We start from the raw sequence: 24,009 nt of genomic DNA on the forward strand, positions 1-24,009 counted from the left end.
GCCTCACCTGTCACAGACATGCTTTCTCTGTCATTACGGCAAACATTACGGGTGAGTACATCTGTTAAACAATGTCTTTATTTTTGTAAACGTAGCATAGATACTCTTGCATCTGCAAGAGTATCTATGCTACTCACCTCACCTCACCTCCTAAGAGCAGTTGTAACTAAATCACTTATTACTGCAATCTAGGTCAGTTTGTCAATCCAGGTCACCTCAACCATGAGAGAAATGCATGAATTGAGGATGCACATTGTGTTCAACTTTCTATTTGTCAGTCCAGTTACATAAATGTCACTGTGTTTGTGTGATAACTGTAATTATCTCAAGTCGACAAAAGCAAAAAGGGCGCTACTGCTTTTCCCAGAATTTCTATATTTGAAGGGAAGTTGACTGTACACTGCGCGCTTTATGCAAGACTTAATTTACTCAAGGCTTGGAAAACATTATGAACACAAAAGATGAAAGGAGACTTGCTTCAACATATGTTTATGCTTGAACAGTAATCTCTCTATTAGGCCAAAGTAACACGTAGTTACGCAACTATCATGCAGCTACAAGCTGCCTTCAACAAACAAGACCCTGATAAATAAGTCACTGCGTGTGTGGCCAGCCCACGTTACTGTTTTCATGTCCACGGTTTTCTGTAACTGCTCCACTGAATAACACGTTTGTTTTTTTCACTGCCTTTCATTTAGTGGATTGTTTAGAACATCAAAAGACACATTATTCTAACTCCCTTGTTTCCAAACCCCCTGTGCAAAGTATTATAATTTTAAGTGATGAAAGTGTTTCTGCACAGGCTCACTCTTCCTGAGGTTTTCAAAAGACACCAAAGGAGCAATCTTGGAAAACAAAAACAAAAAAGAACACCTCAGAAACTTTAACTCTGCACAGACAGTCTATAGCACTACAGAGAGTTGCATCAAATCCTCATGAAAGTTTTATTTACTACACTGGGTTATTAAATAGAACAGTAAGAAATACCATTTCTCCAGGGTCCACACCAAACACAGATTTTTTAAAACTATTGTTTAAGAAGTGGACATGTAGTTGTTGAATGAAATGATAATGTTGTGTGTCCATCCACTACTCTTGCAGCCCCTCTTCTTCAGGGTTTCAGGATGTTTGGGCCGTGAGGGGCAGATCACAGCGGAGTCATGCAGGCGAGGCCTCAGCGGCACCGGTGGGTGGACGGGACAGGAGAGTCTGGCGCAGGATGACCCAGAGATGTGGAGTCTCCTGCAGCAGGAGAAGGACAGGCAGTGTCGGGGACTGGAGCTCATTGCATCAGAGGTAAAGAGGAGAGACAGAGTGTTATATGATCTGTTTGATTCACATGCACGCTCATTATAAAACTACTAATGTATTACTAACGCTTGATGAGATTACTTAGTAAGCTTAGTTAAATGTAGAGTCACTGGTCGTCTTTTTCTCATTCTCATGAACAGGATATCTCAAGAAATCCTTGATTGAATTTCTTAAAAATTGTCACAAACATCCACTTGGACTTAAGGATGTACTGATTGGAATTTGGTGTTCAAAGGTTAAAGGTCACTTTGACCTCACAAAACATGTTTTTGGCCATGACTCAAGAATTCATATGCTAACTATGACAGAATTTCACACAGATTTCTAATAGGATATAATGATGATGTGATGGCATGTTGTATTCAAAAGTTCATAGGTCAATTTGTTAACTTAACTGTGACATCATAATGTTCGGCAAAACACTTTTCTGGTCATTATTCAACAACATATCTTAGGAACAGAAGGGGAGGCATTTGAACCAGTGACATTAATCTTGAAATGTGCTCATTTGTATAGATTTTCTCTGCTGTTGAGGGGGAGATGTGTGTGAAGCATCCGTATTTTCACAGACATGGATGTAAACTTGATGTGTAACTTGACTGGTGTTCCGAGGGATAAAACCTTTAAATGGTAACTCTAGTTTTCCATTATGTATGTTTACTAATATGAACCTGGAAAAATCATGGAATTTCAAAGTCACATTTTCCAAGCCTGGAAAAGTCCTGAAATTAGTAAAAATTATTGAACGTTTTGGAAAAGTCATGGAAATCTATTGTGTGTAATGAAATTGTTACAGTAATTTTTCGTGGATATCCTTTCAGGTAACGTAATAATTATGTTGAAGTAACATCACTTTAATATGTGTCAATCTGTGACTTTTGTTAACCGTCACATATGTTGTCCCTTTGCGTTCGTTTTTCTGTTCTCTCTCCCTTCATATATGCCAGCTACCTAAAATTATGTATGAATAGAGTTTGAATCTGATGTGTTTGAAAAACTGTGGGCAAGTGCAACAATAACAAAACATATATAAAGGGTCCTTGAAAGGTCATTGAAAAGTTTTGAAATTTTGTCCATAACAATGTGTGTAGCCTGGTACTATATTCTTATAACAGATAGTGGCTGCTTAACCCTGAGTAACTTTCCCAGAAACTGCAGGTTGACTGTAAACAGTGATGACCCATATCCACCAGGCTGGTAGGGATCAGAAGCTACTGTTCAAATGTTTGTTCAGTATCTTACATCACACATAGGATCAGGGTGTGAAACTGTTAGAGGAACAACAGGTGTGTTTTGACACATAAACTCATACAGGGTTTTGTGTACAGCATTTCAAAAAGTCAAAATATATTTAATGTATATTTATTTAGCATGTGTATTTCTTTCTGAGGTGAATTTCCTTTGACTTGCTTCAGATTGTTAAATCTAAAAATAAATGAGGATGTGCTAGAGTATGATTTCAAATCAGACAGCAAAGTGGTCGAGTCAGTCTATGAACATACATTCATAGACTTTTTCAAGCCCCCCTTCATCAGGCGAAAGAAGTTCATGCCCCCCAAATCCACATTTTTTAATCAATCATTATCAATAAATGGGCGGAAAGTGATGAAAAAGTACTCGTGTTTGGTCTGGAGATAAGTCTCAAGACCATTTTAAGAAGTTTTCTGTCTCGTCTTGGAATTGACCACATTTGCGCGAGAGGACTATCTATCACAAGACTGGTCAAGACCTCAAATGAGGCGTAATCACTAAACTGCCTGTGCAAAAGCAAGTGTTGAATAAAGGTGAGTAAATTGATTTCAGCTCTTAATCGTTTCTTTGTATTTGTTTGCTCATAAAAAAAGTAAAATTTCCTCCCAATTTCAATAAAAATTGACCTCTTTAGACTAGTTGATCAAGACGTTTCTCCTGGTAAGCTTACTGTATACCTTCACACATCCATTATATACAATATAAGGCAATAAATGAGATGAATGGAGATGAATCTTCATTTGTTTTCTCTGGCTGCTTTTATGGGAATGTGGATCTTTCAGCTCAATTTGAGGAGTACCTATGGTGTGTATGTTCCACGTTTTATTGTAAATGGTGTCATGCAGTGTGGAACCCACCCTGCCTCGTTAATTTTTTGACCTCTTGATTTGGTCTCACCCCCTCAAAGTTTTGGTCATGGCTTGGTCTCGCATTTAATGGTCTTGACTACAACATAGAGTCATGCTAAATTTTGGTGAAATAAAGGTTAGCATGATGGCGTTTGGAAACTCTTTGCTGTTTATTTTCCCTACAAAAATTGTATTCGACAAATATTCACAGTCAATTTATATATTTACATGTGAAGATCATCTGGGCAATTATCACAGTACAGGATGTGTATAATGGCTAATCAGTGAGTCAACAAGATGCACTTCATTATCTGCATGGAGTTTGGTGTGAAGCATGTTTGTCTCAAAATCATGCTTGTCTTTTCTGCAGGATAGCAGCTGTTCAAACTGTGAATAAAGGCGATGAGAAGATGTTGCTAATTATCCTTTGCAATTTCCTGTAGACAGAGGCGTTAACGACTGCACTATGTTAGACAGAAAGCCAGAAGAACAGCTTAAACTGCAGAGGAGCCTCCTTTGGCAGAATAACCGCAAGTCACTAGAGATGTAGTTTCTAGAATTTAACTGTTTTCTTCAGAGAGTTTCCTTCGCATTTTTCACCTCGCAAGTCACTGATTCCATCTAAGTGGAAGCTGTGGGAAAAGAAAGAGGCTTTCATTCTTCTATTCTCTAGCAATTATGAATCCACAGCACTATCAGTCACAATGACATCTGAAAGATTTTCATCTTCCTGTGCTGTCAGTCAGTCGCTGCTGCAGGCTGACTCCCAGTGGAGAGCCACTGTTTTTTTTTCTCTTCTTCTTATTTAGGAACACAGCCAAGTGATCCCATTAGGTTCTCTCACTGATTTCTGCCATTGATCTCCACATTTTAAGTTGAGACAGGAGAGGAGGGGCGATCTTGTGTGTGTGTGTGTGTGTGTGTATGTGTGTATGTGTGTGTGTGTGTGTGTCAAGATAGTGTTTTGAAATGTTATAGAGAGAGTTTTGTGTCACATAAGGGACTGGTTTGAAATCCCAGTGGAATGATTGAGGGATCCCTGAGCAGTGACAGGTTTAGTATAATAACAAGGCAGAGGGGGCGGCTGAGGAGGCCAGAGAGAGAGAGAGAGAGAGAGAGAGGGAAGGAGAGAGAGAGAGAAGATGAGCAGAAGTGAGGGTGGGAGAAAAAAAGGGACTGAGACAGGAAGAAAAATTCATTTACATTCATTTCCTTTTCTGCAGCTCCATCGCTCCTCTGACTCTCAAGTGTCTTTGGGAGATTTGACACTGTGCTGAACCCCACAGGGATTCAGTATTAGTTAGATTCCTCTTTATTCATCTTTTAATTTGACTACGGCACCTCTAATACTTAAATATTTTTAGATAATATGATTTATTTCAGTTTTGAAGCTTCCAGGAAAGGCTGTGATTAACCTTTTGTAAGATTTGCGCAACACATTCCACAGATTTAAATAGATTGTATTGTCCTTTTTTGACTGTAGGACTTGTCTTATTGTTTTTATAATAGGTATTTAAAAGAGAAATGCTTGTAGTTGAACTAAATTGCATATTGGAGTCAAGTTTGGACTGTGGCTTTACTGTGTAGCTGGGCTCTGCTAAAAATAAAAGAGCATGGGGTGTTCAGTCACCCCTCTCCAGGTAAATAAAGGTTATATTTGGATGGTGACAGTGTTCTGAATATATACACTTTTTTTTTTTAAAGGACCGTGTGTGGCTGTGGATTTTGACACTGTGCTTGTTTGTCCTGTCAGAACTTCTGCAGCCGTGCAGCGCTCGAGGCCCAGGGCTCCTGTCTGAACAACAAATACTCTGAGGGATACCCAGGACAAAGGTAACCGCATGGCCAGTGCACTTTCCAAAATATATTGTTGCAATTATAACAAAACTTTTAAATGTTTTAGAAGACCAACTGTATGATTTTGTGAAATTTATTGTAATGGCAATTTTACTCCCAGACTGGAAAGTATATGATGCAATTCAGCGTAAGACATTACAGTACCTCACAACATAATAGACTATTATACAATAAAATACAGATGCGATACAAAATGTAACAATACAAAACGTGACATTACAACATGAATTAATCCCAAATCCCATATGGTCACAATACATGACAAAATAATATGTAACAATACAATATACAGCAATTCAAAATGTAACAACACAATACTTAACAATCCAATATGTAATGACACAGTATTTAGAGATACAATATGTGAAGATAGAACAATACATTATGTAGTGATACAATATATATTGATACATCATGCAACGATACAATACATAATGATACATTACATAACAATACATAATGATGCAATATGTAACGATATACATCATGTAACAGTACAATATGATGAGATACAAAATGAAACTATACAATACTTAAGCAATATGCAATACATTGTTTTTATATAACAGTTCTACAAGCCTATGATTTGTTAATTAATTGTGTATTTGGTTCCACTAACACAAACAGGCCCCTAACTGATGGGACTGTGCTGTTGCCTACCATCACTTAAACATTCCTGCTAATTAGCATTAGTTAGCTACTTTGTGTAAGCTAGGTCTATATGCACAGGTTTAGGTATATGCAGGTCTGAGTCTGTGTGGAGTGAGTGACAACTACTATTTCCAAAGTGCCATAATTGAACCCAAATGTGCTATGCAATACGAAGCCACATGATGCGATGCAATATAATGTGATGTGATATGATGCAGTGTGGTGCGATACAGTGCAGTGCAATTCGATGAGATGTGATGTGATACACAACAAAACGATACAAAATGATACAATACAATAAGATGTGACACTTTGAAATCAATGCTTTTTGTCTCTCTCAGGTACTATGGAGGAGCAGAGATTGTAGACCAGATTGAGCTGCTGTGTCAGAAGCGAGCGCTTAATGCCTTCGGTTTGGACCCAAATCTCTGGGGCATCAATGTCCAGCCATACTCCGGATCCCCCGCTAATTTTGCAGCCTACACATCTGTATTGAAGCCTCATGACCGCATTATGGGCCTGGATCTGCCTGACGGAGGACAGTGAGTGAACATGTATAGAGCTTTTGTGACATAAACAGCACTCTAAAGTGAAGTGTATGTTAACACTGACTAATGTAATAACTCACATTCTTACAAGATGTTACATGAATTATAATAAGACTTAATTTCTGGGCAAAAAGTAATTATGTAATGCTGTGCCATCACTGTTCTTCAATGCATTTAGGTAGACATGTTATTGACATTATCTGACAGTTATTATGATATGAGTTGCTACAGTTTTGTTAAATGTGCCATGAAATGTTGTGAGATTTTGCCTGAGTGGTTCTGACATTTTCCTGTACGATATTGGATGTTTTTATGGGACTTAACATCAAGAGGAATTAATGTAAATGACAAAATGTTAGTCACACGGTCTGGAGTTGTCACATTATACCACCCTCTTTGAAATGAATATATTTTTAACTACAACCACAGAAGTGTGGGAAATGTAAACAATTATTTTTCCAAACTGACACTCAAATGCACGTCTGAGTCATATTACTGCTGCAGGCGCTAGTTAGCTTAAAGATGAATGCAGACCTGCAACTTTTATATGCCAGACACTTATATAATGGCTGGCTGGGAGTTGGTGAAGGCAGAGTGACTTTGAAGGGTTGAAATTTAATATAAATGTATAGAAATGTTTCATATATTTAGCATATAATAATGGATTGTTGAAAAAAATACACCCAGGGGCACAAAATAACAACATGAAACAGCATTTTACTTCTCACAAGTATAATATAATGTACCGAAGATCAAGTCGTTACATGACCAGATGAGTTAATAGTAAATAAATACACAAATGTACAAGAAGCAGCAACTAAAGAGAATCTGTAGATCAAAGGAAGGAGCCAGCGGGAAGAAGGTGTTTGAAGCATCAAGACATCTGAAGTCAGTTTCGAGGATATGCATGTTTTATTAGATAAATAATACTGGTCACATGGAAGAGAAATATGGATCTTAAAAGGTCAGAATAAGTTCACAATGCTGCAGAAGAACTCGATGAACTTCTGGGATGCGCACTCTAGTGAAATGTAACTGCCTTTGAAATGTTTTACTCTGATTCATTTCAGCCTTACTCACGGCTACATGACAGACACCAAGAGAATCTCAGCCACCTCCATCTACTTTGAATCGATGCCTTACAAGCTAGATGTGAGTAATTTGGGTAGACTTTTTGTAAATAGAAATTATGTTGTAAACCACAATTGCAGAGAAAACGGTTACTTCATCTTTAAAAAACAAATTACAAGGTACTCACTTTTAACTATCATGTGTGTCTCTATCCTCTATCCTCCTGTATTACCTCAGCCCAAAACAGGTCTGATAGATTACGACCAGCTGGAGAAGACGGCCCGACTCTTCCGACCCAGACTCATCATAGCAGGAACCAGTGCCTATGCTCGCCTCATCGACTATTCTCGCATGAAGAAGGTACCTCTTTTGTCGAAATGATGTCCACTTGGGGGGTCCCCTGGTAGACAGTGTGCCCAATATAGGCTGAGAACTCTGAAGCCTACATGCTCATGTCCAACTTGCAGCCTCTTTCATGTTTATCACTGTACTTTCTGATAAAGGCAAAAAAGCCTAAGAAATATCCACACACACACACACACACACACACACATATATATACATATATATATATACATATGAACTCAAAAAGAGAAAACAATTCAAAAGAATGATGATAATGAATGTGTCTAATGTCAAATGTGTCTAACTGTTTCAGCTGTGTGTAGAGCTTAATGCCTACCTGCTGGCAGACATGGCTCACATCAGCGGCCTGGTAGCAGCAGGAGCTGTTCCCTCTCCTTTCCAGCACGCTGACCTGGTCACCTCCACTACCCATAAGTCCCTGCGTGGAGCAAGGTAAGGGCCTGGATGTTGTGTGGGAATGATTTTTTCACTTGGTGTTGAATAGGTGGTCAGGTCAAGATATTTAAGATTCAGTTTGTAGGATTTAGAGGGATCTATTCTCAGGGATTTAGCACCACATTCTGGGCTCTATGTAAAGTCTGCAGCCCCCTGCCATTCCTCTCTTCATTCACGCACCTTTTGATTTTTTTTCTTTTTTTTCACAAAATAAGTTTGCTGCCTTTCCATTTTCTTTCCTTCTTTTTTTAAGCAGCAAAATAAGTCACTCACTTGGCTTTAGCTTAAGTTTAGAGACAAATCCTAGAATAAGGGTGTACTAAATCATTTTGCACCTTTAAGGGGTGAGAGGGCCCTCACATTGCTCCCACTATAACTATCAAGGTGAGGTTAGATGTAGCTCCAAATGCAGAAAAAAAAGCAGACAGTTGTGCAAATGAAAAGTGAGCATTTAATGCTGATAATGATGTCTAAAAAACAAACAGGTTACCAAAAACCCAGTGTACAAAAGAAAATATAAATCAAAAAACAAACTGAAACCAGAATCATTAGGAAGAACACAGGTGAAGACAGGAGCAAAACACAATGGAAACAGCAGGGAGGATAATCAGGCAGGATCACAGCAGGAATAATGGACAAAGTGATGAGGAACACACAGGTATACATACACAGAGGGCTAATCAGGAGAACGACACACAGCTGGGGTAGGTGGACACTCGGAAAGTAGGGAAACACAGGGATTGGCTGATAATCGAAGGAGCAGCAGGGAACACAAGGGTGAAGCAAACAAGACTAAAACAGAACAGGTGTGCAGGTAAGACTCTAACAAGGAAGGACGAATGAGTCTGATAAAAGAGGTTAAACTAAGCAAGGAAAACACACAAAGATGGGAAGTAAAACCAGACATGACACACGAGGAGTGACACTACAAAATAAAACAGGAAACAGAACAGGAGTAACAAGAAAACATAACAGAAAACCCCAAAACAAAGTCCACAATATAACAAAACCCATGATCATGACAATAACTTTTATAAAAAAGTTCAGTCTTTCGCATAATTTATTTAGCCAATTTTAATTAAATTTTGGCACTAATTACTAAACAAAATTTCTAATAAAATTAATAAATACAAAATTGCAAATAAAATCAAACTTCATTGCATGCTTCTTGAGGGCCCCCCTCTTGTTGTTGCCCCAGGCAATCAGTCCCATTTTTCCCTTCACTACGACGCACCTGACAGTATTCATAAAATATGTTTTCATTCATTTGTAATCACCTGAAACTGAGAATCTTTGTGTTTTCGTCACCTTAGATTGAGTCGTTTATATCTACAAACGGAGCAGGTAATTTTCCATGGAGTTTTCTATGTTGTTTCCACAGTGGCCCGGAAATGACAAATCAAACATTGACTGACTCTGGATAGGGCATTCACATTGTGCGTCAGCCTTCAAAGTTCTCCTACACACTTGGCACACGGGAGAAGTTTCTGTTCTGCAGCCTTACCACTAGATGCCACTAAATCCTACACACTGGACCTTTATAATAACTGAAAAAAATACAGATTTTTTTTTTTTGGAATATAACAATTTGACATGGTGTGACTGTAAACTGTATGGTTTTGTATAGTACAATTTAACATACACATAATAAGTAGGATTGTACTGTAATTGTCAACAGAGAATTTTTAAAGGGACATTTCAAGTTGAGTTGAGTTTTCTCTGTCCACTCTGCAGGGCTGGGCTGATCTTCTACCGGAAAGGTGTGCGGTCTGTGGATAAGAAAGGACGGGAGGTGACCTATGACCTCCAGGACAGGGTGAACTTTGCTGTGTTCCCGTCACTTCAGGGAGGACCTCACAATCACGCCATTGCAGGGGTGGCCGTCGCACTCAAACAGGTCCAGAACATTAATCATTAGTATTCAACAATGGTCCGCAAAAGCAAATGAGAGAGAAAATCCTTTGGGGAAGCGCTCCACAGAACGTTTTTAACACCAGCTTAATTTCAGCAGCTCATGTATAAACCATGCAAGTCATCTGGAGTGTCCTGATACGGTCTTTCTTGTTACGCAGCATCATTTCTGTCTCTGCAGGCTTCCACTCCCATGTTCAAACAGTACATTGCTCAAGTGCTGCTGAATGCCAAGTGCATGGCTAATGCTCTGCTGAAGAAAGGCTACACCCTGGTGTCAGGTACTGAGGGAACTGAGGTCTGCTTTTTAGGATAAAGATTCATATTTTATCATAACCCCCCCCACACATATGCATAGGAAGTTTGTTTACAATTCAGAGTTATTTTTCACTGATTATGGAAACAGATTTAATATTTAAAGTAATAATGCATTTCTACTACTCGGAAGTACCTGATGCAACGGCTTTTGGGTTGCTTCTTTATTTACTCCAACCTCATTTGCATTCTGTTTTGATGACTTTGGAAAAGTTCACGTAACTTTTGCTTGACAGTTGAATGGAGGGAAAAAAGCCAATATTAAGGGTAAAGTGATGATAACTTTATCATTGTCTGCAGGAAGGTTTGAGTTGAGAGTGAAGGCAATTTATCATACCGTCAGACGCATTTTCCCCTGAGCTGAGCTGAATTTAATTTCACCTTAAGACAAACAAAACCAGTAAATCCCTCCTCCTCTTCCTCCCCCTCCTCTCAGGTGGAACAGACAACCACTTGGTCTTAGTTGACCTTCGACCTCGCGGGATGGACGGGGCTCGAGCTGAGAGGGTCCTGGAGCTTGTGTCCATCACTGCAAACAAAAACACCTGTCCCGGAGACAAAAGCGCTCTCACTCCAGGAGGACTCAGGCTCGGTACTCAAAATTATTAGTTTTAAAGTTTGTACAGTATTTTTGGTTTCCTGATTTTTGTTGACGCAGAGCTGCATTTGTGCTTGGGCACAAAGCTGTCAGTCAGTCTTCCTGCCTGTATGATACTGGACTCTTTCTTCTCCATCTGTGTGTCTGTCTGTGTCATGTGTTTGCTTTTGTCTGTCTGCATATTTGTCTGTATGTCCACTGACCTGTCAGTCAACCTGTCAGCATGTGTCTCTCTTCACCTCACACTAACATTTAAAAATAATATTGTTTCTCACAGGTACTCCGGCTCTGACCTCCAGACAGTTCAAGGAGGCAGACTTTGAAAAGGTTGTGGACTTTATTGATGAAGGGATTCAGATCGCACTGGATGTGAAGAAGAAGACTGGTGAGAAAGGAGGAAGAGTTTGGGGTTTGAAATAGTGATAGATACTACTGATAGTGACATATTGTTTATTGAGAAGGCTTTCTAATGCTTTATGACCAATGTGAACTAGTGATAATGTGGTCAAAAATGATACAATGATGCGTGACAAAGATAACATTTTTAAAAGTTTTCAATAGTAGCAATATTGTACAAATTCATATTTTTACAAATATACACTTTGTTGCCAGTTTATTAGGCACACCTAGCTGAATCTAATGAAGAATATGACAGTCCTGCAACAAATCATAGTTTTTTGAGAGGTGTTTGTGGGATGTAGTTTGTGGTGCTACTGAATTGTATTCCATTAAATATAGAGGTGTTTCTGTTATTTAGCATAGCCTCATGGGGTGGACAAAATAATAGAAAACACAATGTTCAACCCAACCCAAGTAAGTTTTGTACGGTCCCTAATAAATGGGTTTTTAAGAGACATATTTACGAAAAATATTCTTTTACAGCACAAGAAGATATTTTCAGACACATTTATAAAATTAAATCATTAAACTTGTTTTTGATTTCTTTTTCTTCCAACAGGAAATCTGGCCAGCTTTAAGTCTTTCCTGCTGGAGGACCCAGCCACAGTCTCTCGCATCGCAGAGCTCCGCCAGCGGGTGGAGCTATTCGCCAGACCCTTCCCCATGCCTGGATTTACTGACCACTGATTAACACCACACACAGAGCAGCAGGCAATTTCCTCACCACATCATGGATATTACCTTTATTACTCCTGCAATGCAATAGTCATTTGATAATGTTACCATGAAATAGAGCATTGTTTTAAACACTGTCAAGTTCACGTCAGCTGAAACTTGTTTAATCAGTTTGCAGCAGCAGCAGTCACAGTCACATTTCTATATTCAGCTAATGACTTTATATTTGCCACATAACATTAAAACTGTAATATGATGAATCAAAGCTTGATCAATAAAGTCATATAATACAAAATGCCAGATAATACAGATATACTGTAAGTTTTTATTCATGTATTTGTCAGGAACTACAACTTTTCATGTGATGCATCTATATAAGGAGACTACTACTTAAACAGATTATGATGTTATAGTAAAACAAAGTTGTAAAAATATAAAATGACAAATAATATTTGCCAATTAAAGCTTAAAAATGTCTTTATATCTGCTTACATTATAGTGCATTATAAACCATTTATTAAAGGTTCGTATACTGCTGTAATTTTCAGAAATATATCACATAAGCAGATTTCAGTGTATCTGTAGCCCATTTAGTGGAACAATCTATTACAATATGACAACCTAACGACTTTGGGAAATTATGTTTGAACCTATTTTCTGCCAGAAAGCAATGCTTTATTGTTCACAGTGTTGCACAGTAATGTACGTTATTTTGCAGTTAATGCTTTAACAGCTGCTGCACTTGTTCTATACGTTTTCCACTTCTCAGACCGTTGTTTCCTACTTTAAGCCAAGAAGGTCATCCACAAAACCACAAACCAAAAGGGGAACTGTTAAACAGCATAAACTACATTTTAGATTGTACAATATATGTAGTGTAGATCCTTATTGCAATAAAAGCTGATCCTCCATGTTTGCATGGTTGTTGAATTTTCTAACATTTCATAAGCTCTGTGGTCACTTTCTTTGGTCTCATGAAGATCTGCTGTCATTTGATGCACATGCATATGTTAGAAAGACAGATGATTTTTGTTTATAGTCGAAGGAGGGAGGAGATTCTGCAGAGATTATAAACACTGATCTGTGTTAAGCTCCTGGCATTTCCTCTGGCCTTTTACTCTCACTGTCAGCTTCAGGGAACTGTCCAGAAAAATAAAATAAAAGATGATCTTTAAACAGTGACAAGGCAAAAGTCAGAGCTTTACAACCTGAAAAAACATTGGATGTAACCAGTTGATATCTTTTCACTGAGCTTCAGATGCCTTGTTTGTCCAATGTGGACTTCTTATGTCCACTGGGCAGCTGCTGTGACAAATTGTTTCATGCAATCAAATGTAACTTCTTTACATGAAGACCAATATTCAGAATGTGAGTGTTTTAAACAAACAGCAGCTGGCCAAGGTAAGATTACTTTCACTTAGCCATTCGTACAAGTTCCTGCTTCCTTTGATGCCATTTTTATGCCTCTGCGCTCGCAGTAGATGAAGACAGAAGCATTCTGTTTTTTGGTTGTCTGTGTCCATCCATCTGTCCATCCCATTCTCTCTATATCTCAGGAGCACCTTTACCTTTAGGTCATTTCTTATAATTTGGCACAAACGTCCACTTTCAGTCAAGGATGAACGAATAGAAAATAGTGGTGAGTGGTCAGGGTCACTGTAAACTTGCGTCCATCTTATTCTTGTAAACATAGTATCTCAAGAACACCTTGAGGAAGTTTTCTAAAATTTGTCCCAAACGTGTCAATGGGTCAACTTCACTGTGAACTCATACTATTTTGTAAAAACACTTTTCCTTCCATTACTAATTGGCATTTATCAGGAACAGAAGAGGAGACATTTGGTCAGATACCAACTGGTGACACTAATCTTGGGTATCCACCTTAAAACGTTGCATGTTTTCATAGACATGGATGTAAACTGTAAGTGCAACTTGACCAATGTGCAAAGGCAAACAATCGCTTGGCGGAAATTCTAGTTTATCTTTGTGATACGTCACCCTGCCACGCCACATTACATAATGCTGATAAACACAGAGTTCATCATATACATGAGAAGATGAGAGCTTTATGTAACACCAGAGTCCTTTACTGCCCTAAGAGAACTCGCATTTCTTTTTATTTAAATGTTTCCTCTCCCACTGTTTCTCAATTTACTGCAGTCAGATCTTTATTCTCCCAGAGAGATAAAAGAGAGGAGCCTTTCTCCTACTTCCACTGTGGGATTAAACTTTGCTGTTATTTTATTTTCGTGTATTTATTTCTCATTCTGAGAGTAAAGTTTCCTCTGAGACACAAAGTCTTTTATAAAGCAGCACCAAACGAGCTTTGCAACATGAAGCGCTGCTGCCTATTGGAGCATTTAATATTTATTTCACTGAAGAACTGAATGGACTTTTGTTTGGTGGCACACGTCTTTGAGTCCTGCTGGGCTTTTTGGTCTGTACTTCCAGTTTTTGCTTGAAGGTTATTGCTTGTGCTTGTGCCAGAGGAATGTGTCCCCTCCACAGAGACCAGCCAGCTGAATCACAGGTCAAAGGTCAGGGAAGCTCTCACAACTCTGTCGTCGGAAAACACACAGAGGCACACACACACACGCACACATGCAGCATCACAACATAAATAACGATTCATCCGCTTCATCTCTGGGCCTGTTTCTCATGACCTGACAACTGCTTTGACGCAGTGTGTATGTGTGTGCGTTTTTAAATATCCTTTTGGGAAATCACATACTCCCTCATGCTCCATCCTTCCATGTCTCCTTATTGCCACAACAATCCCTGTGGTGTTTAAAAGTAAGAGGATTTTTTTGATGTTCTCTGTTCTTTCTTCTTTCTTCATTCACTCTTTTTTTTTGTTGTTTTATGGGAAGAAAATGAGATGAATATGAGCCCAGGGAGCTAGAAGGAAGGTCGAAAGGTTTCTTAAGAGGATGAAACATAAGTCTCACCTTCACTGAACAAAGACAAAAAAAGCTAAGTTTTTTAAAATTTTTTCATTTATCCTTCAGGAAAAGCAAAGGAATTGAGATATTATTATTATCAATATTTGATAAGACAAGAGGTAGGATTTAAAAAAGCCAGCTGTCTTTTTACCATGTGAATTACCATTGTTTTTCTCTAAATCTAACCATGTGCGTTTGTTGCCCAAACTATAAATAAACCTAAACCCGAGGTGTTAAACTTACATTGTACGTTTATTTTGAAAAAGGTTGTATGCTTGTAATGAACAGAAACTGAGCATTTCCTGTTAAAAAGGAAATGTGAATGTATAAAGACACAATTCATATAAATTCACGTCATCTGTGAATGGGGAAAATGGAGAATACCATGTCGTAATACCCGTGTAGGTCCACTGTTGAAGCAGCAGTATTTGATGAGTTTGGATGGGAACGAGTTGATTACTTTAATCTGCAGGCTGAAAAAGAAGATTTATAACCACTTTCCTCCTCATTGTAAAGACAAATGTGGAATAGATGTTTAAAGCCAAGGAGAGCAAGAGTTTTCACTGGACTGACTCCATCATCTGTACAGTAATCAGTGAGTGTCTGCAGAATGGAAAGATACTAGTGTTATCTGGAGGTGGACTGGTGTGTGTGTGGTGTGTGTGCGCGCGCACGTGTGTGTGAGCACTCAGGTTGAACACACTGTGCTCTGCTGTCACACATCAACGCCATGCTGGGGGACTGCTCAGCATCCTGCCACTGCTGTCGCTGATCAAAGGCACAGGGCTGCTGTCACACACACTAGTGCATACAAGCAAACACCCACCCACTCACACATACACATACACACAAACACACACATACACGCACACACATTAAATGTGGTCATAGAAGCACCAATCAGGCTGCAAAGTGGCAGCTGCAGTGCCAACAGATGGGTCTGTTCCATCAGAGTTACTGATTGTGTATTTTTATGGTACGATGTGGAAAAGATCTGTATCTGACTCCGTTCCATGCAGGTGGCTGAGGAAAAAGGTGGTGCAAGTTGGCAACAAAAACTCCCATCCAAACATAAAACAGACAATTTCTTTATTGAAATTATTCAGCCCAGTTTATATGTCTCTGCATTTTTTTTCTTGCCATAACTTGCAGTCATTGCTGGATTTAGTGGCTGCTAAACCAACAATCAAGTGCAAGTCATAAAGAAACAAATGCAGTCAAGCCACGCTGATATGACCATCAATGCACTGCAGCAGACTGATATTTTATCAAAAGTTGGTAAGTTAAAGCTTCATACTTGCAGAACATATGGGGAAAAATACAACATTTTCAGCCACAGAAGGAGACAACATTGTGTTGATTTGACCCCCAGACATAAAAAGAAACCTTTAAGGTGTTTGTAGGTCTTGACCTCTACACTGTCTTGATGCATTTTTTATGTATTTTCCTCACTTTTCCATGCAGCAATTTGTCTCTATTATCTGTGCAGTCTCCAAGCAATAAGCAGACCCCTGAAGCTTATTAGCACAACCCACTGCAACTTTTGGGAGTCTGATAATTGATTTTCATATCTGACAGCGAATAGAAAGCAATAAATGGAATTTGTATCGTCCCTTATTTGCATTAAATTGGCTAAAAATCCGATGCCACTTGTTTGGTGCAGTGAGGGGCAGGTGGACATGTGTGATATCTCACTTGCATTAGTGTAATTATATAGAAACACGGCATATTGAACTTTTTTCAGTGTTCATATATGCCTTCAGGATCCATTTACTGACACTCTCAGTCGCAGATCAACAGCTGCTTTACAAACATCACACAGGCACAGAGACACTAAAGTGTTATAGATACTGATCTAGGACCCATTTCATCTTCTACCTGCAGTGAAGACATAAAGAGGAGAGGGAGAGTGAACCTGAATCTAGATCAGGATTTGCTATTATTTTTTCCATTGTGATTTGTGACAGGAGGCCAGAGGGAGATTCAGAACTCAGGCCCTTCTTTCTTCAGGTTCTTGTAGTCAGTGGTGATGGCCACAAACTGCGGAAGAAGAAAATTAAACTAGATGGAATATCTGTATCCAATCTCACATGTAAACAAAGGTGTATAAATCAAATTACAGCTATAATATTATCCCAGTTTAATGAATATTTGTGTCATGCTGTGTTACCTTGTACTGATATGTGGGGTCAAGTTTATTCCAAGGCTCAGGGTTACTGGTTTTGTTCCAGCTAAACAAACAGATAGGGACATGATTGGAAAAAGTGAGTCTCTGTAGGATTCAGATATAAATGGAGAAAGCTCTCATTTCAGATTCAGCCAACAAGCGATCTGATACCCCTGAGAGCTGCTTTGTTTCATCCGTGCTCTGACAGATTACATGCAATAAAAGATAATATAAACTAAAAGCAAAGGCAACCAAAAGTTGAGGGTCAAACTCAAACACGGCACACAGCATGTGCTTTATGCACGCTGTGCCACCACCACAAGACTGTCTGCCACTAACAATTTAACTGAGCTTGTAAAGAATCATTGCTGCAAAGAAGTGATGAAAGACCTGCAAAGAGAGACAACAGTGCACCATCCTATGAGCTCTTGTTGAAAGCATGTAGTTATGTTTCTTGTTATCTGAGTACCACTGAGGGTAAATCAACAGTTCGGAAAGCAGCAGGAGGAGAGGAAGTCCAAGGAAGAGGCGGTTCGGGGGGAATAAAAGCGAGCAGGGATCCCTGTAGTGAGTAACAATTTGAAACAAAATGTATTCAACCCCCCCCTCCCATGCCTTGTTTCAGTGTAAGCAAATCTGCATTTAGGGGGTGAATTTCTAATCAGACGGAAGTCTTAAATCCATTCTTCCCTGTTTACACATCTGAATAATGATATCTCTGATGGTGCACTTCATCCGGTTACTGTCCTTTAGGGGGTTATTGATTCTTCTTTTGAAATTGTCATCAAATAATGTGAAAGCACAATCAGACAGATATATAAACAAGAAAAAAAAACACCTACTAACAAGCCAGTAAGCAGATTCCTTACGCAAGGTGATGCATTTGAATAAAAAAGGATGAGAAAATGTATTTTCTGATGCTCAGTCTTTAACATTGACAATATATGGATGTTAACATCATCTGACAGGTCACTGTCAGACAGCCACTTACGTGACATGGGGTCCTTTGGCCAACCTTATCAGATACAGTGATGCCCCGCCCATTCCCAAACAGATGAAGAAGAACTGCGGGATGAGCTGCAAAGAGATTGTAAAAATATTACGCTTTTGAAATCTTTTTTTTATGTAGTTGATGTGTTAATTCTAAATTTGATTGTGGATACTGTGCCACTTATAACCTAAGTGACAATACAACCTGAACCTCTCACAGTAAGACTTGAGGGTGTTGAACTGTGCGATTTTATCATCCATATAGATACTTGTAGATCATTTTTATGGTTTGATTGATTGGCATCGCTTGACTGATTGGAGCCCACAGGATCAGTGGGAACAGACTGCCCAAATACGGGCTATAATGTTCCAATTTTGTCTCACCCTATAGAGTGCCCTGGGGATGACGTTTTTCTGCAGGCCAACCCAGAAGCTAACGCTGCCCTGGTTCCCTCATCAAGAAGTCTGTTGGATTTTTTTCCATTTCATTTCATTTATGCATTGTAGAAAATAAGCTCTGTGGTAAACAAATGCTTATGATGCTTTCACATTTTGTTCAGCAAAATAATTTTCACAAATGAACACCACTTTCAGGATTTTTGAATTCTAAATGAATGATTTCGGATGAGGACCAAAAAAAGGGACTGACAAGTATACAAACATTGGGAACAGGATGGAAACACAGGGAACAAAAGAAGGTGAGGCAGGAACACAAGGGTGGAGCAAATGAGACTAAAACAGAACAGGTGTGCAATGACATCTCTAACAAGGAAGGACAAATGAGACTGATAGAAGACAGGTGAAACTAATCAGGGAAACACAAAGACAGGAAGTAAAACCAGACCTTACTCATGAAGAGTGATAATACAAAATAAAACGGTAAACAAAACGTGTAACAAGAAACAAGGAAAACACAAACACAAAAGCCCAAAACAAAATTCACAGTATAACACAAAACATAAAATCATGACATAATTGTAATCATCACAGTGGAAGCAGGGGCAAACAGCTAGACTGGCTCTTTTTTTGTAAATTAAAAAATAATCTAAACTGCACAATTAACAAAAGAATTTAAGCCAAAACATAATAAAATACAACATAAAATTGAAGACCGAATGTCTAAAGAAAAAGTTTTAACACTTCTGCTACCTATGAAATGTAGTACATATATGTGAAATATCCATGTTTTGCAGAAAGATAGAATCCCATTTTTTAGAATCCCACATTTTTTTCTGGCGATTGGGCTGCGATTATCATGATGGAAAACAGTAACTCTTTTCCTCCGTTGCATCAGCCTCAGTTAGCTTTAACCTCATGACTCCTGACATTGTGTTTGTTGAATGTCTCAGTAAATATGCAAATATAAAAGCACATTCTTGAATTAAAGAGGGGGCAGATGCAGCTTTCTTTCTTTCACCCTATTTATTCAACTGTGAGAGACTCACACGTCAGCCATCAACAATAACACCAGGGCAAATATGAACTCCAAATTCACATTAAGTGATTCTAAATTATACAGTTTTCATGAAGTAGGAAATATCTTTGCTGAAGTGGCTGAGATTTACTGCAGTCTGCTGCTGCACCAGATGCTTTATACTTATTTGTCACTTCCTGTCTGCAGATTATACTTACTGTAACAGCTCTGAGGATTAACTACTGGCCTGCTTTTACTCAGTCACCCTGCGTCATCCTGATGAACCTGCTGACACACAGTGCTCTGTGTGTGTGTGTGTGTGTGTGTCCATTTTATGCTACTTTAAACTTCTACTTCACTACATTTCAGAGGAATATAATGTACTTTTTACTCCACTACCGATATCTGACAGCAGGAGTTACTTTTCAGATTAAAATTATAATATGCAGGCATTCTCAGTCACTGATTGTAAACAAGCCTGCCAAGGAAAGAGAAAGTGAAAGCCAAGCCAAGACTTGGCATTTTGCCTTGCTATATTTGCATTTTTCAACTTCCCGTCTGTATGAGTCCATACATGGATTTTCAGGAAAATTCCACAGAATATACCTCAAAGATAAATAAAACATAATCTTGTAAAATCTAATGCAATTAAACATTTTTCATGTCTAAGTTGTTCACAGTTCCACCAAAAAATTTAATTTGTGTAGCAGACTTTATTTTTATTTTCTCTTCAATTAATAATCTCATGATGCATCAATATTAATGATCTCATAATGTAATATATAATGATATATTGGTGACAGGGGATGTTCATTTCTTTACTTTTGATACTTGTCATTTTGCTGGGAATACTTCTATACTTTTACCAGTATGCATGACTTTTACTAAAAGTATCTTAATTCCACTGCTACTTTAACTCAAGTAAGATAGCACTGAACGGCAGCCAGAGAAAGAAAACAAGCCCTTAATTTGATAATTTTAACAAAACACTTTACTGTCAGCTCCAGATCCGCAGCAACACGACTGAAAGATTGTCACGTCTGTCTTTAACTCTGTCTGCCTGTCAGTCTTTGTCTGTCTGTCTGTCTGTCTGACTGACTCTTTCCCCGCCTGTCTGACTCTCTGTCCATCTGTCTGACAGTCTCACTCCCATTCAGACTTTTTCCTATGACATGTTTTCTATGTCTGTCTGCCTCTCTGTCAGTCTGTTAACTCTGTATCCATCTGATAAACTCACTGTGTGACTCTGTGAGTCTGCTACACTGAAATCCCTCACTTATTCTAATCACCACTTATTTTGAGTTCCACGGCAATGGAAAGTATATTTTTTTGCAGTATGATACACCAAACAGTATACAAAGTTATAAAATGAGCTGAACATGAGACATCTATAGCATAAATGATACTGATGATTGATGATCTATAATAATTCTCAGACAGCACAAGTGGGACTTTATTTTGAATAATGAGTGATTTCGGATGCAGCCTCAGTATCTGTGAGGCACTCACCTGTCTGACTCTATCTGTCTGTCAGACTATCTGTCCATTTCTGGTCAAATTTCTGTCTTTCTCTCTGGCTCTTAAACTTCCCGACTCTAGCTGTCTGCCTGTCTGCCTGTCTGCCTGTTGTAACTTGATCAAGGCATCCTGCTACAGTCTCACAGGGATTTGCTCCCTACTGTTTCTCCCTCTCTCTCTCACTGTCTGTCTCTCAGCCCGTCTGTCTGTCATAATGATCGGCCAAATCAAGGAGCTCTGGTAGAGTCTCATAGGGTTTTCCTTCCTGCAGCTTCTCTCTCTCTCTCTGTCTCTGTCCCTGTCTCTGTTTTGCTTTCTCTCTCTCTCTCTCTCTCTCTCCTGGGAGGCTGATGACAAGAAGTTAAAACTCTGTCACTTCACTCTCTGACAGCAGCGCTGGTTAAAAGCTGCAGAAATAATCCAATCCCCTGTGGGGACAACTCATATTTTAAATGTATTTTATTCCAGCTACTCATTTCCTAAATGCTTAGATTTTGTCAGTTTAGGTTTAGGAGGTTTGTAAAGGTCATGTGTGTGTGCGTGTGTGTGTTTTTAAGTCTTAAGCTTCTCTCAGTTTGGCTTGATTTTACATGAGCCACTGCAGAACCTTAACCTACTGACTTAGAGCTAAAATAAGATTACACGAGGCAAAATTAGACTTCTGATCACGTCAATTAACTTAGCAACACTCTACAGGCAATCAGTTTGTCTGCTAGTCTATTTTATTGACTAAAGCTAGAACTTAATCGATAGTTAAGTCTAGCAGTTTGATATGCAGTAGGCTTTATCAGGCTTAATTTATGGTGCATTCATTTTAGATAGACAGAATAGATATATACACACACATTCATTTCAGAAGGATGTGGTTGCCTATTATTTATATAATATTGATGTCACAGATAACATAAATACATTACAATTTTATAAGTAGCCTATAAGAAAACCTGAATGTAAACTGAATTTTAAAGTTCCACCTGTGATAGGGGCTGCAAATTAGCTTTAGCTGTGCACAGCCTATGCCTTACCTTAGATTTATTTATATATAACAAAGATATCTATACTTTGCCTTAAAATTAAATAAATATACAAATAAATGAGAAAATAGGCCTAGAACTGATCCGCTCACTGTGAACTTTTATAGGAGGGACTATGAGTGAAATTAAGTTTCTACAATTAACCCAAAAGTGTTAGCATTGTTGTAATTTACAAATCACTATTAAAAACGTTATCAATCTGTCTAAATGGTGATTCCATTTAGAAAAGCATGTTCACTTTAATCATTTTCATGTCAGTTATTTTAGTTTAAAATAACTATTTTTCAAACAAATTCAAGAAAAATTAATCCTGCACAGTTTGCTGTTCATCTAAGTTCTCATTTAAACTTAAGCTACATGTTAAAAACATTTAGCGATTTGAAAACAGGTTTCTGTCACTGACATTTACAAAGTAATCAACAGGAGAGACATAAAGATTACTTACGCCAGGGTGTTTCTTTGCATGTTCTACTGCTGTCTTAAATATCATAGCTCCGGTTTATAGAAATTTGCATGAAATTAAATGATTCAGGGTCAGTGTTTCAGGCCCTCATCAACAAGCTTCATAGAGCCGTGCACAGACAGGATTTAAACCTGTTGCTCTCTGCATGTTGGAGTGAGGAGGGGAGGAGGAGGAGGAGGAGGAGGAGAAAGAGGTCATTTACATCTGATTACAGCAACTTCTGCTCCCTGGTTGGGGTGATTACACTGTGCTGGATACTGTACAACAGTTTATATTCACACGATAAGTCCCTGTAAATGATCATTAAATATCCAGGCTGGAGACATCTGATGCTCATATCAGGGTGTTCAATCAGAAGAAGTTCAGTAAGAGGCTTTTTTCCTCTCATTTCCTTCACTGCAGTTTGAAGGCTTTTCGACCCTTTGGGAGCCGAGTTGAGGAAGTGGAAAAGCATACAAACACTCTGTCCTTTTAAAGGCCGCTTGGGAATATCTATAGTCTGTGGACTTCTGCAGTTGCCCAAATTACAGCAGTAAAGATGTATACAGCACAAATACCAAAAAAAAACACAGTTCAACTAAAAGCTGCGAAGAGAGGGAGAAGATACACACACGGGAGTAAGGCTCCTTGAGGTTGAAATGGGGCTGCAATTAAAGTCATTTCTGTGTGACCATATTTTGGCTTTCAAACATGTTTTATCGGAGAATGTTTACATATAGCCACACAAATGAGCAAGAACTGTACATAAATATATATACACATGCAAATGGATCATAATATGCTCTTTTTATGTGAGCATATTTTGTATCACAATAATGAAGTTATACAAATGTTAAGTAAACTCTTGCTAAGTAGGAATAATGCAAGAGATGATAAAACAAACAAACAAAGAAACATTTACACAGACTTATTTGATGATGACTTCATGCAACATCCCATTCAAAAAAAACTAATTTTTCTTCTCTTTAATGGCAGATTCTCCCTGCTGATCATCTTGGCAACGAAAGTCAGGGACACTCCAAAACCTAATTATGTTCCACAATCACCATGTCTGTGCCTTTTAAAGGACTTTTCAAAAGGCCACTCTGTACAGTGAATGACCTAGATACAAAATGAGGCACGTAGACACCAGGAGTTTAGAAACGACTCATCTTGTTGACCACTGATTGCAAAAAAGCCTTGGTTTTCTTTAGGTGAGGTAGGCTATATATGTTGGGTAAATTAAAGTGAAATTATCCCAGCAAG

At 38.5% G+C, this 24,009-nt stretch overlaps 2 protein-coding genes across 2 annotated transcripts; one reads left to right on the forward strand and one right to left on the reverse strand.

Annotated features, from left to right (window-relative positions):
* The first annotated feature begins 3 nt into the window (after positions 1-3).
* LOC121947535 (serine hydroxymethyltransferase, mitochondrial-like) lies at positions 4-13,147 on the forward strand. The gene is made up of 12 exons (XM_042492617.2): positions 4-51; positions 1,102-1,296; positions 5,164-5,243; positions 6,260-6,460; positions 7,537-7,618; positions 7,775-7,897; positions 8,196-8,335; positions 10,073-10,235; positions 10,431-10,530; positions 11,001-11,156; positions 11,440-11,547; positions 12,121-13,147. The coding sequence occupies exons 1-12, from the start codon at positions 19-21 to the stop codon at positions 12,246-12,248; spliced, it is 1,509 nt and encodes a 502-aa protein (XP_042348551.2). The 5' UTR covers positions 4-18; the 3' UTR covers positions 12,249-13,147.
* Positions 13,148-16,250: 3,103 nt separating this feature from the next.
* LOC121947288 (cytochrome c oxidase hypoxia associated subunit FA4L2) lies at positions 16,251-22,906 on the reverse strand. The gene is made up of 4 exons (XM_042492270.2): positions 22,747-22,906; positions 18,337-18,422; positions 17,349-17,409; positions 16,251-17,218 (listed from the first exon to the last, which is right to left on the reverse strand). The coding sequence occupies exons 1-4, from the start codon at positions 22,789-22,791 to the stop codon at positions 17,162-17,164; spliced, it is 249 nt and encodes an 82-aa protein (XP_042348204.1). The 5' UTR covers positions 22,792-22,906; the 3' UTR covers positions 16,251-17,161.
* Between the last annotated feature and the right edge of the window lie 1,103 nt (positions 22,907-24,009).

This window comes from Plectropomus leopardus, chromosome 9, assembly GCF_026936395.1.
Source record: "Plectropomus leopardus strain MGB_pleo_1.0 chromosome 9, ASM2693639v1, whole genome shotgun sequence".
Lineage (NCBI taxonomy): Eukaryota > Metazoa > Chordata > Actinopteri > Perciformes > Serranidae > Plectropomus > Plectropomus leopardus.

Bases quoted from the DNA above. Each gene is read 5' to 3' on its own strand.
- LOC121947535 (XM_042492617.2), top strand. From the start codon at position 19: ATGCTTTCTCTGTCATTACGGCAAACATTACGG. The intron at 1,297-5,163 runs GTAAAGAGGAGA...TTGTCCTGTCAG, and splicing joins TGGAGCTCATTGCATCAGAG to AACTTCTGCAGCCGTGCAGC. The intron at 5,244-6,259 runs GTAACCGCATGG...TGTCTCTCTCAG, and splicing joins GAGGGATACCCAGGACAAAG to GTACTATGGAGGAGCAGAGA.
- LOC121947288 (XM_042492270.2), bottom strand. From the start codon at position 22,791: ATGATATTTAAGACAGCAGTAGAACATGCAAAGAAACACCCTGGC. The intron at 17,410-18,336 runs GTAAGTGGCTGT...CTGTTTGTTTAG, and splicing joins GCCAAAGGACCCCATGTCAC to CTGGAACAAAACCAGTAACC. The intron at 17,219-17,348 runs GTAACACAGCAT...CTTCTTCCGCAG, and splicing joins ACCCCACATATCAGTACAAG to TTTGTGGCCATCACCACTGA.